Source organism: Harpegnathos saltator, unplaced genomic scaffold, assembly GCF_003227715.2.
Source record: "Harpegnathos saltator strain DR-91 unplaced genomic scaffold, Hsal_v8.6 scaffold61, whole genome shotgun sequence".
NCBI classification, from domain to species: domain Eukaryota; kingdom Metazoa; phylum Arthropoda; class Insecta; order Hymenoptera; family Formicidae; genus Harpegnathos; species Harpegnathos saltator.
In genome coordinates, this window is record NW_020230438.1 from 787,223 (window position 1) to 800,562 (window position 13,340).

A 13,340-nucleotide genomic window follows, 5' to 3' on the forward strand; every position below is an offset into this window, starting at 1 on the left:
GTTAAATAAATGCCATGTGCGTCTAAGTTTGGAATGTACACCGTATATGACATAAATACAAAAAGAATATCTCCCTGTAGACATATACTTATCCATGATGTGTGATAAACAATTTCATTACAAGTGTATGATCCAACACCAAAAATGTACAAAAATAAAATACTAATATCGAAGCAAATTTATAAATTTTTTACAAATAATTTGCCATACGTTACTTCAGTAATACACAGTCGGCTTAATTCAAATTATAAATTTTTCTATCCCCAATCTATCGAGCAAATAGCATAATAGGAAAATTATTGATATACATGTGTAAAATAGTATCGCTTCTATGTCGATTTGTTACAAATTAGTAATTACCAAATTATTTGGTAGTTTTTATATTTATGAAATATCTGCTAAAAAAAAATAATTTCCTTATTAAAAGCAACGAAACTATTTAAGTATTGTGGAAAACCAAAACGAGAATCCGAAGTTTTTTCATATATTTTATAATTTTACAAATAGTTTTGTCTTTTCTATTTAGGACATTCAACAATATATAAAACTGTAATGTATACCCAAATGTCTATTTTGTTCTAAAAAAAAAGAAAAGAAAAAGAGAAAAAATGAAACATTAGAACACATAAATGCACATGTAGATATGCAGCTCATAAGCAAGGTTTAAATTGATATAGAGCACAGATTACAATTTACAAGGATCGCAATCAATACACCTAAATAGAACATAAAATATAATGAATATCACGATTTTGTGGCAATCTCTCTCATGAATTTATGTAGAAGACTTTACTAGAGAAATTCAACATTCTTGGTACAATTAAAAAATGTGTAATACAATGTGAAAAGTAAAAGCAACGAAATGATATTCTACAATATTCGAGACTTCAAAAATGAGTATGTTTTTAATGTTAACATGATAGAAACAAGGAAAATAAATAATTTAGAATATATATGACAAATTTTATATCACATTTTTACTTTAAAAAGATTTATTTTTTTATCTTTAAAAAACTGTTAAATTTCAATAGAACGATATAGAACAATAAATTGCTCACAAAATGCTCAAAAGTTAGCTAAGTGATTCATATTCGCTGTTTTTTTTTATTAACTATTTCTTCTTCATGCCTATGTTACAAATTAAATAAATGACTATTAGTGGATATTGAATAATTTTTGTGGTAGTGTCTTTTCATCATTGAGATATTGTCGTTATAAGTGCTGAATTCCAATTGTAAAATTACTATGATATCAATATCCAAATATGATGTTACAAGAAAATTCTTCATGACAAAATGAATGGTGCTTGAATGTGTGAGAGATTAGCTATACAGTTATCACTAACTGAAGAGGCAGTGCTCGGTGGCGCGTTCCAAATCCCAATTATACGAAGACAGAGCAACTCTCGCACTGTGCTCTTCAATTCCCATATCTGTTAATCGTCTTATTTTGTCATCTAAATCAGGTATTTTTGCTGGTCCTAGAATGAAGTATATCATATATTTTAATACAGTATGAATACATGTATATATTCTGAATATAAATATAAAATACATTACATACCACCTGCATATACAAATGTCCAATGTGTGGCAGTTTGACGAAACATTTCTGGATGTTCTTTATACTGTTTAGCAACTACTGCATCTTGAGGATCATCTGGCTCTGCTGCAGATAACAATGCTTGTAGCGACAGCAATACTGTACGTAAAGTCATTGCAGCAGCCCTTAGATATGAAAATGAAGATGAAATTAGAAAGAGACAGTCTACTTTATTCCTTTTTTATTTTCTATACGCAAAGTTATGCGCAATGATAAATCAAAAGATATACAGAGAATACAAATATGTTAGCATTCTCAAGTGATGTATGAGTGTAATTTATGTAATGAAAATGGATGAATACAAAGCAATTTATGTTGTAGCAGTTATATTATGTGAAAGCAAGATGAAAACCACAAATACTTTAATTAATAAATTAATTAAATTATTTTCAAACACACACACACACACACACATACATATATGATAATACATACCACTGATCTTTTAAAATATCCAAACAAATGGCACCAGTAACAGAGGATATATTAGGATGCCATATTTTTGTTATAAAACGTACCTGCAAAATAAAAGTTATATTTATATAAAACAAAGCTACTATAAAACTATTTCTTATTTCTCCCTCTATTTAACTTTCAAACAATATACTGTTATCTAAAAGAAAATAGTGATTTAGAAATTACTTACTTTTGGAGGATTAAAAGGATATGTCTCGGGTACTTTAATCTCGAGTACAAAATTACCTCCCTCATATGGTGTGTCTGGTGGACCAGCAATTTCACCTTTTAATTCGGTAAGACTATCATTGACCAATTCAACTTTAATCGCACATTTTGCTACCTGTTGGTATTAAATAGATAAAACATTAGAGAATAGCAAACCACTATATTTATTGCGGTATATGTAACTTGGATATGTATTTTTTTGCAAAATATATATACTTACATATAAATAAACAGAACTGTAAATAGTTTGTAAAGTATATTGTAAAATTAATAAAAATTCATAAAAGTTCCATAAAGATTCATAATTTATATAAATTTACAAATAAAAGGTATATAACAAAATCATAATACAAAAAATAAATAAAAGAATATATATGACAGAGACATAAAAACAACTGAAGATAGAATAGGGATTTGTGTCAGATTGTAATAACAGGACATAATGTTTTATGTCAATTGCAATACATGTGATACTTGTTTTCCAGTCAAATGATATATCGATTACACAATCATGGATAAGAGTCTGTGAGACGGACAAACACATTGCTAAATTATGCTTCCTCGTGAAAAATTTGTGTGGTACAACGTCATTCGCTCGCAATGATAAATATATAATCAACATAACCTATGACACCAAAGAATGATAACAAAAATCTTTATTGCTTCATCACGATAATTTACAAAACTACCATGGTATGTCACTTTTGATGCTCTGGCGTAATTCAGCCGTCTAGAGACATGTGAAAGCATCTTAGTGTACCAGTCGTTAAAGTGAATATACACACAATGAGCAATTTGAGAAAGTGCAAGACTGCTCGTGGATCTCACTGCAGCAAAGATCCCGGACATCACGGTGAGTACATTTAACTTTTCTACATCTACACGGTCTAATTAAATCGTTAACATATAATGTAAAATAACGCTAATTACTGCCCGGCACGTTAGTACACTACCTATAGTGGCATGTCACCTGCTGAACATACGCGATACTCGCAAAAGTAAAAAAAAAAAACAACGCAAGAGAGGGAAAATACAACACAAAACGAATATAATATATTATAAAAAGAACAAATTAGTTCTGACAATGGAAAACACGAGCGAACACGTCTCGAGGGCAAAATCAAACGAGAACAGTCGACAGATTTTTCCAAACGTTTCGTTCATGTTGCGCATTGACCAAAATAAATGAACAAGACCGAGCGCATAGGTGACAGTCGACCAGACGATACACAACAGGTGATCGAGCTTTGTTCAGGAGATACTCCCGTCGGCGGTCGAGGAGCGCGGATTGCATCTCGCACGTCATGTCTCGCGCGTGAGTTTCACGTTGCTCGCGAGATGATCGCACGGCTGCGAGGCGACACGCGGATTTCGTCCAATTGCACATTACCGAGAGGAACGACGACTCGGTGTCCCCCCTTCGTTTCACGGGCTGCACACGCTGTATTCGCTCGCTCGCACACTCACCTCCTCGCTCTTTATAACCTCTTTGAATTCCCGTTTGATTCGCTGCGCCGCGATGTTCGCCATAGCTCCGCCGGAATCGTCAGAATGGTTAGCAGCACGCTGTCATTGTCGCACGGATGAATGAACGGTAGGCACGTCGTGCGTCAATCGCCGTGAACGTTTTTACACGCGACGATGCACCCTACGTGATTTTCGCCCGTCACCCTGCGCTGCCGTACAGTGCGGTCGTCCCTAACCAGCCGTGGCCGTGTCCAGAGACTCGCGCTCTCGTAACGTACACATGCAATTTACCATTCGATCACCGCCGGCGCCACATTTGATAGCAAAAGTTGACTGTCACCGGCTCTCGCTCGCGCCCGCGCCTTTTGAATTTCGTCTAGGTTCACGTCGCGCCGCGCGACGGTCGCCTCGCCGCAGCACTCGTGGTGTCTCGCCCGAATCACCGAACACCCCGCTGTCCCCCACCGGCTAATGCGATTTAACGCGGCAGGATAAAAGCGGCACGTGTTGATCGTGCCAGTCGAGATCGTTCGTATCGCGGTGACGGTATTGTTTCGCGCGAGTCGGACGCAATAAGGGTCGACGGACGAGGGGCGAGCCGAAGCACGTGGTGGACGGTCGCTCGTCGAGAAGTCGTCGTGGACAGAGAGGCATCTTTGCGCCACCGGTGCGGCGCGCGACGAGCCGAGCCGAGCCCGAGCCCGAAAGCGACGAGCAAAAAGTCGGATGAGTAGAAACTGGTAGCGTTGCCACGGCGAAGCTACCTGCCGAGAAGACGACCGCGCGAAGACGCTCGCGCGTCGCTTATTATTGATCTTCAACGCAGGAGCGTCTTCCATCACGAGAGTGAGAGAGAGAGAGAGAGGGAGAGAGATAGATAGATAGATAGATAGAAAGAAAGAAAGAGTGAGCGAGCATGAGAGAAATAGAGCTAGAGAGAACGACAGCGACTGGTGAGGGAGGGGGAGAGAGAGAGAGAGAGAGAGAGAGAGAGAGAGAGAGAGAGAGAGAGGGAGGGGGCGAGAAGACAGAGAGTGGAGCGCGTCCGGTCCGACATTCGACGTCGCAATTGGTGATTCGTGCGGTCGCGTAAGCTACAGTCACAATCGGAGATTATTACTTTCTTCGTGAGCGCGGAAAACAAAAGCAAGCAGAGCTCGGGCGCGATAACGAAGCGTCGTTCGCGCGGTTGTGATTCCTCGAGCCGCGCGCGTAGGCGGAGCGTAATCCGGCGACGTCACGTCCGGTATCGAGCGCGATCACCGATTGGCCGACCGCTCCGTGGTTTCTGTTTCAGTGATGCCCGTATCGCAGCCAGTGCGTGCAAAGAGTTTGTTACGCGCAAACTTAGAAAATTCACGCGGCAGAGCACTGCAGAGCAGAATGCCGAACATCAAGGTCTTCAGTGGCACCTCGCACCCGGACTTGGCGCAACGGATCGTGGACCGGCTTGGCATCGACATCGGCAAGGTTGTCACGAAGAAATTCAGCAACCTCGAGACATGGTAATGGTTGGCTATTACCGGGTCCGTTACTACGTTATTGTCATTATGATAACCAGAGCGTAGCCGCGACCACGTGTCATCGCGCGTGAATCACGTAATCTCTATTCGACGGTACTCTTCGCACTGTAAATCGTCGCGTTTCACATGTTTCTCGCATAATGTCTGCACAAACGGACCGTTCTAACATCCCCTTCGAGCACACGAGCGTGTCGCAGCAACCCTGTCGCGCAAGGCCGATCATCACGATTGCCGTAAATCGCGTTGTTTGATTCGGCGGTCGCGTATTAGCAGCGCGAATCTGCGCTGCAACATTTGCAAATACGAATACAGCATGTGAAGTCACGTGCATCGGCAATGTTAAATTTTTCGTAATTCGTGTATATATAGACACGTGCCCGTTCTGAAGGCTGCGAGAGCACATTGTGTGCAGAACCAAAGTATGGATAATAAAAATGAGAATACTTTTGTTGACACGTTTTTCGTCGAATACAAAACGCATAATAATAACATATTAATTCATATCTTTTTTTATATTTGTTCAAAATATAATATAAATTCTTATAATCAATTTTGTCCTCTTGAGATGTTTAAATACTAACTTAATGCATGATATTATTTTCACCTCTTCTAACATTTACAAAAGAAGTAAAATTTATCTATATTCAGCGTGGAAATAGGAGAATCTGTCCGTGGAGAGGATGTATACATCGTGCAAAGTGGAAGCGGTGAAGTGAATGATAATCTGATGGAACTCCTGATCATGATCAACGCTTGCAAAATTGCCTCAGCATCTCGAGTAACGGCAGTTATTCCTTGTTTTCCCTATGCAAGGCAGGATAAAAAAGATAAGGTAAGAGATAAAAGTAAAATCTTATGATTATTTAGATAGACTTGTGATCTGAGTAGTTTAACTAAATAGATGTAATATGAGGACTAAATAATTTTTAATTATAATACTACTAAGTATAAGTATACACTGATTTGCTAAGTTAAATTCTTGTATAAAATAGTATGAAGGTATGATATTTAGGCAATATTTTGATTAAATAACACTATTTAACTTTTTAAAATATTTCCTTGTGTAAACTCTTATAAAACAATCTCTAATTATTAAAATTATATACATCTATAAAAGGGGGAAAAGTATATTATTGAGTTGTAATTTTTATTCAAATAATTTTGGTATTTTGTTGAATATATTTTACCAATTATATTATTATAAATCTATATACTTTTAATTCGATGAAATAACGCATGATGCGTCATTAAAAATTGAGTCATTTACTACTGTAAGTTTGGACATATATAATAAAAAATGATTGAGAAACATCCATTACTATATATATATATCAATTGTTTGCATTTGTAACAGTATTTGTGCATGGAAATATAGAATCTGATTTGTTACATATTTCAATGTTATTGATACAATAACATATTTCAACACATTACGCTTTTATATTATTCTTATTAATATATTTACAAAATTGCGCGCACATGTGTATGCGTGTATTTTATACATATATATACATATATGTATAAAAAATATCTCATTTTATAGCACATAAAAGAATATCGTTAATATATGTACAAAAAATGCTTAATATATTGCAATAATCGTAGATATATATATATATATAATACGATTTATATAATTGTTGCAACATGCATATATGTATATAAAACTCTATATAGAATTGCATATATATGTTGTAATAATAGCTGTAATAATGTTGTAATAATAGCTGTAACATTCATCATTGCTAATATACATTTCATGAATCTATGGATTAACATAATCTCTATGTATTTATTTGAATAGTTGAATATTAATTTTTTTTTAATGTACAAATAGGTTACTATTAATGTTTTCAACAGGATATAGGTGTGTCTAACAATAACATGCGATTGATGTATTCACTTAGCTCTTTGCTTTTTGTTTTATACGGTTATTTAACGCGATATAAATCTGAAAGATCTCAAGCTATTCATATAGTCATAATCACATGGTAACAGAGAGAAGCACGCTTTGGAAATCTTATACAAGTAGATAACTCAGCAGATCTTCTTTCTAGATTGCGAACTGAGTTGCTTAAGAATATTTAGTTAGCACTTTTCTAATATATTTATATCTGTATTACATTATATAAGTATGTAAATGTGTGTGTACAATGGTTTTTATCATTTTAAGTTATGTTCCTAGTTACTTCTCTCAGTATTTATCTTACCCTTGTAAGATTCGATAGTAAAGACTACAAACATGATAAGGAAGAGATACTGATTGAGGAAGAGAGATTGAGAGAAGAAGAAGAAGCTATATTTTCTTTATGTACTATCTTCACAGGGCGGTGATGGTGGGGACAAGTCAGACTCCACTAAAAATCAGATTGTCATGAAGTCGAACGAGTGGAAATTCAGGGTAACTTGCGGCGGTCCTTTTATCTGCTCTATTCTTTATCTTTCATAGCTTTGTAATCGACCAATGAAGTAATATCATTCTTGGAACGCAAAACTTGATCTCATCGTCATAAAAAAGGGAAAGAAAAAAACTTGTGCTTGTACTCTTCCGGCTTTATGTCATTGGGCTGAACCATACAGTATACTTGTATGTCTTACAGGAATTTCACCATTCGCTGATTATTGCGACATTCTACTTTGTATTTCTCGGGATATCTGTATGTTTTATTTCTGACGCAAAATTCTAATTAACAAAAATACTAATGTATGAGAAAAGCGGATATTGTGTGTTATAGTGGTCTTATAGTTAATATTATCGTAAATTATTAAAAATGGGAAGTCTGATATGATAATTGTTTAAAAGTTGGAGGTTGTAATCTGAGATGTTTATATTATTGTGATTGGTCTATCTTGGTTTACGATTGCAAAGCATCAAGTAATATATTGAGGAAAATATTAAGATGGGACAGTTCTTATATAAATGATATATGTGTGTGTGTGTGACTAAGATTTTTAATATAAATATCATGTATATAAAGGATACTTCTTTTTTTGAAGTTTTCGTCATGAAGCAAGTGGTGAAACTAATTTAGTCCAAAAAAAGGAATATACATGTGCAGAGATATTATCATTAAACTATAAAATTTACAAGCAGTGCATGAATAATACATGAAATATGCAATAACAGTTCGTATTGTATATTGCAAAATCATCTCAAAATCATGTTTGTAATTTAACTATATCATTTATATAGCCATTTAAATATTATATGAATCAGGCATGTCAGAATCAGTTCACAGCTTCTAGAAGCTGTGTTAAATCAGATTTACGTCACATCAAAAGTTCATTTTAAAGCAAATAGTCATAACATTGCTTTTAATATCACGTATGTATGTATGTATGTATATGTATATATGTGTGTGTATGTGTATGTACATGTACGTATGTATGTATGTATGTATACACACCCACACACACACACACACACACATATATATATATATATATATATACACACGTATACATATGTATATATACATATGTATATATATATATTACTTTTAAACACAGACTGAAATATATAAATAATTGTTAAATTACTGCGTATATAGCTTAAATTTTTAGCCGTTTATCACTATGGACGCAATTGTGAGATGTTTGTAATGAGATAAATAGCATATGTTTTAGACATCGGAGCACAAATGGATATGTTCAAGCATGTTGTTCAATAATAATGTAAGGTTATCAGAAGTTGGATAACCCAAATGGGTGTTGCAAAACTTGTGCTAGATTTCTTTGAGGGGGGTCTTATGCACATTTTTTTTTTATAGAGTCGTAATAATCACATTGTTAATTAATTCCTAATATTCCATTTATTAATTAATTATAAATTAATATAATTAATTTCATATATCAAATAGTTATATATATAATATTTTGTATATTTCGTATGTTATATTTCATTGCAAAACTATTTAAACTTATATTTGCATGATTATAATATGTTTCTATATTTACAACAAAAGTGAGCGGCTATAAATTATTGGTAATTGGGTTACTGCATGATAATAATGTATGAGATAAGAGTAAAAATTCTACAACTCTCTAAACCAACTCCAGTTAGACAGTTATCGGATCTTCCATCTATTAGATATATTTTTAGATTATATCATAAAAAGTGAAAATATATGTACGAAAAATATTATTGGCCATAATGTTTATTAGAAAGAACTTGCAAACACGTATTTTTCTAAGTTTCTGAATAGTTGGATATTTTCAGGATATTCTGCCCGTCCTGTCTACAGTGAGTATAATAGCAACGAGATTGTCGAGTGAAGCGTTTGCAATGATAACTCGATGAACCATTCGATCCGTAATATTATTTTGGAATTTAGATGAGAATTTTCTTTGTAGGACTAACCAAACTTATAATATCGTTGCTATACAACACAGTGGTATCCCTATGAATGAGTGAATGAATGAGACATTTGGTAAAAAGCGTATTGATATACGAATGAGAGGGCAAAATATTAATATAATAGCAGTACATTGTTGGCAATTAGTATAGTGGGGTACGCATATGTATGTTCATTGGGTACTAATCATTTAAAGCTTAAAGCTCGGTGTTATTGTCCAAGTGCACTAATCAAATATTGCCTATCCTATTAATGCTGTTAGTGCTTAAACAATATAGGAATGTCGATGTGTTATCTTAGTAATAATGTCTTGTCGATACGTGTGGGGAGATCCTATTAAACAATTATTAATTAAGCTTTCTATAAACCTTACACTCAGTACAAGTACTGGTTTACTAAAATATTCCATCATTTGCACAATGCATTTCTCTGTGTTAGACAATGTACTAATACATAGATATACCTCAAAAACTTGCAGAACTCTAAATTCTTTTACATAAATTCTATATATACAATGTTAGAAATGCACTTGAACGACATTGACATATATCTGTTTATTTATCTTTAAATTTGTGTTGCGTACTTATGCGTATTTATTACCAACACGTTTGCCCTCTTGTTCACCTTATATCATCCTTTGCTATAGGAGGGCGAAGGACTGAGATGCATTGTGTTCCGTTTTGCGTTCATAATTTTAGATATTTTGCTTCACTTACAGTTATCGTTGAGAGTCTAACTGGGGTGCATTTGCAACGTCGTTTTTTTTTCCTTTTCCAAGATAGATTCTGCAAATATATATATATATATATATATATATATATGTGTACTTTTTGAAATAATGCACTTTACTATATACAGCCATTATATATATATATTTTGTCCCCTCTGGTAAAAAGATGAAATCTCTTTTGATATTTTATTTGTAATATTTAATAAAACTTCTGAAAAGCTCAGGCAGTCAAGATAATATATATATCATTCGAAATTTTTACTTTATTTTAAAAATATAACAGACAAACTGGCTTGTAACTTTCTTTCAATTCTTCATAACATATGTATTTGGCATGTATTTGGTTTTTGAGATATTTTAATAGCAATTTCTTTAAATTGCAGGATATTTCCAGTTGCAAATGGACTTGCGGGACTCGACTGAATTCTTAATATTTAACTGTTGTAATATATTTTATAGAGTCGTGCGCCGATTTCTGCAAAATTAGTGGCAAATATGCTCTCCGTGGCGGGTGCTGACCATATTATTACGATGGATCTGCATGCTAGTCAGATACAAGGGTTCTTCGACATCCCAGTGGACAATTTATTCGCCGAGCCAGCTGTCCTTAAATGGATTAAGGAGAATATCGTTGAATGGCGGAACAGTATTATCGTTTCTCCTGACGCAGGTGGTGCTAAGAGGTAAAAATAAAAGATAAAAATCATCTACATTAAAAGTATTATATTGATAATTTCTTTTCTTCTTTAACAGAGTCACATCTATCGCTGATCGATTAAATGTTGAGTTCGCGCTCATACATAAAGAAAGGAAGAAAGCGAACGAAGTCGCTAGTATGGTACTAGTCGGAGACGTTAAAGACAGAGTTGCCATCCTTGTAGACGACATGGCCGATACCTGCGGTACTATCTGTCATGCAGCAGAAAAATTACTGGAGGCTGGTGCAACAAAAGTTTATGCCATACTTACGCATGGTATATTCAGCGGCCCGGCAATCAGTAGGATCAATAATGCCTGTTTTGAGGCTGTAGTAGTGACTAATACTATTCCTCAAGATGGTCATATGAAAGATTGTCCAAAGATTCAGGTAATTGTTTCTAACATTTACGTGACTTTTCTACTGCAATCAGATCAGATGTCACAATGATGGTGATGATAATATTGTGAATAACGTTAAGCGCAACATAGAATAAACTAGCTATGTTTTGTTTAGTGTATTGATGTCTCCATGATGTTTGCTGAGGCTGTGAGGCGGACTCATAACGGTGAATCTGTATCGTACCTGTTTTCGAATGTACCCTATTAGAAAAAATCTTCCGTAATCTATTTTAAACTATGTAAGAAGAATATACTCTTTTTACATTTGTTTATTGTTATTATTGATAGTTGGAAACTATTTCGTGTATCTGCGCTCAAACAGGTACATTATATGTATCTTTATTCCAAATTCAGACTTACATTTCTTATTTTTCCATGAACTTTCGCAGCAATATGGAAATAATCGGAATTATGATGAATTTTTCAACGAATAGAAAATATATATTTTTCTTTTTTTTTTTTCCCTTTTCTTTTGAAATTGAGTAGTACAAGCATTCTTTATTTTTCTGCAAATGGTAGAAAAGAATGCATAATATACGTTTTAACCCTTTGCGGTCGAGTGTCGGTATATAGCCGCCCAATTGAGTTTACAGCTGCGGAGACGTATTATGAAGCGGCTCGCGTACGTCTATCTTTCTGAACGATAACATACGCATGGGTATAGTAGACTAAAGAGTCAAGTTTCCTTTGAAAGAAATTTGAGACCGACGCTCGCTCGTCGGGCGGCTCCGACCGCAAAAGGTTAATGTAAGTTTTGGTGTGATTAGAGTTGAGCTCTATATAACTAAAAATATTACATTGTTTCTATTATCCATTTTTAAAAAAAGATGACAGACGTATTGATCTGTTATATAACACTATTGATAATTTCGAAATCTAAGTATATATTCATAAATCATGATTTAAGAAGATCATTCTGTTACGCGAACGTAAAATTTGTAATATAATTTAGTGACATGGGCATATCCCGTCTTTAATTAAATTAAGAATCTGCAATATCTATAAAGAATATTTTTTGTCATATATTGGCCCAAAAATCGTAATAATAAATACATTTTCTCAAGTAAAATGTTAGAATGAACCCATCGAGCGTTGTGATTATCGTTTATATGGTAGAAAAAAATGGCACCGACAGTATTTAACTTGACTGTAATAATTTATTGCAAACAATATTAAAATGAAGATATTCCATGACGCTTGATAAATAGCCCATACGTAATTTTACTTTCATATGGTAAATAACTTTGGACCAACATACGAATTTAGCCGAATATACTTAATTTCAAAACGTTTGAACATTTTTTCTTAATGCAATTTAGAATAGAGCTAATAGTTGATAATAGAACTAGAAATTAATTAAAAACAACTTCTTTCTGCTTGAAGTGTTTGCTGCGTTCTACATTTTATTATTGAGAAAAAATATTCAAACTATATTGAGACTAAGTATATATCAATGATAATACAGTTGCGAATTTTTCTTAATGAAAAAGTGCCATTTGTTACATAATTGTTTATTACAATAAATATATGTAAAGGAAAATATGATTTTTATTACTCATAATGATTAAGGAAATATCTATATTAGATATCCCAAAATAACAATCGCACTTTTTTCGACAATTTATAAATTGCTCCACTAATTCGAAGCTATTTGTTCTTTAATAAAAGTTTCGAAATATTAATAATTGTTACATTGTAATTAAAAATGGAACATAACGCAATAAATATTATTTAGAATACGTTATATTATTTATTGTGAATGTCCAATTTTCATTATTTATGAAATATTTACAAGAAATTCATGGAAGGTATATTTGTCCTGAAAATTGTCAAACCGTTTATCATTAGAACTGAATAAATATGACTATATAATTTGTATAT

At 33.8% G+C, this 13,340-nt stretch overlaps 2 protein-coding genes across 7 annotated transcripts; one reads left to right on the plus strand and one right to left on the minus strand.

The window, feature by feature from the left end:
- Positions 1-1,088: 1,088 nt before the first annotated feature.
- Positions 1,089-4,026, minus strand: Ubc4 (ubiquitin conjugating enzyme 4). The gene is made up of 5 exons (XM_011140220.3): positions 3,754-4,026; positions 2,249-2,401; positions 2,038-2,120; positions 1,564-1,727; positions 1,089-1,480 (listed from the first exon to the last, which is right to left on the minus strand). The coding sequence occupies exons 1-5, from the start codon at positions 3,814-3,816 to the stop codon at positions 1,341-1,343; spliced, it is 603 nt and encodes a 200-aa protein (XP_011138522.1). The 5' UTR covers positions 3,817-4,026; the 3' UTR covers positions 1,089-1,340.
- Prps (phosphoribosyl pyrophosphate synthetase) lies at positions 2,845-12,100 on the plus strand. 6 transcript variants are annotated; one of them, XM_011140221.3, is made up of 7 exons: positions 2,845-3,139; positions 5,051-5,258; positions 5,925-6,108; positions 7,603-7,677; positions 10,821-11,044; positions 11,115-11,448; positions 11,575-12,100. In XM_011140221.3, the coding sequence occupies exons 1-7, from the start codon at positions 3,073-3,075 to the stop codon at positions 11,665-11,667; spliced, it is 1,185 nt and encodes a 394-aa protein (XP_011138523.1). In that variant the 5' UTR covers positions 2,845-3,072; the 3' UTR covers positions 11,668-12,100. The 6 variants fall into 6 exon arrangements, with proteins under 6 accessions (XP_011138523.1, XP_011138524.1, XP_011138529.1 ...); XM_011140222.3 differs by lacking the exon at positions 7,603-7,677 and adding an exon at positions 9,496-9,519; XM_011140223.2 differs by lacking the exon at positions 2,845-3,139 and adding an exon at positions 4,263-4,599.
- Positions 12,101-13,340: the final 1,240 nt, after the last annotated feature.

Excerpts from the sequence above, each read along its gene's own strand:
- Prps (XM_011140221.3), top strand. The coding sequence starts at position 3,073 with ATGAGCAATTTGAGAAAGTGCAAGACTGCTCGTGGATCTCACTGCAGC. Across the intron at positions 3,140-5,050 it reads CAAAGATCCCGGACATCACG|TGATGCCCGTATCGCAGCCA; the intron begins GTGAGTACATTT and ends TTTCTGTTTCAG. Across the intron at positions 5,259-5,924 it reads TTCAGCAACCTCGAGACATG|CGTGGAAATAGGAGAATCTG; the intron begins GTAATGGTTGGC and ends ATCTATATTCAG.
- Ubc4 (XM_011140220.3), bottom strand. The coding sequence starts at position 3,816 with ATGGCGAACATCGCGGCGCAGCGAATCAAACGGGAATTCAAAGAGGTT. Across the intron at positions 2,121-2,248 it reads ATCCTTTTAATCCTCCAAAA|GTACGTTTTATAACAAAAAT; the intron begins GTAAGTAATTTC and ends TTTATTTTGCAG. Across the intron at positions 1,728-2,037 it reads GATATTTTAAAAGATCAGTG|GGCTGCTGCAATGACTTTAC; the intron begins GTATGTATTATC and ends TTCATATCTAAG.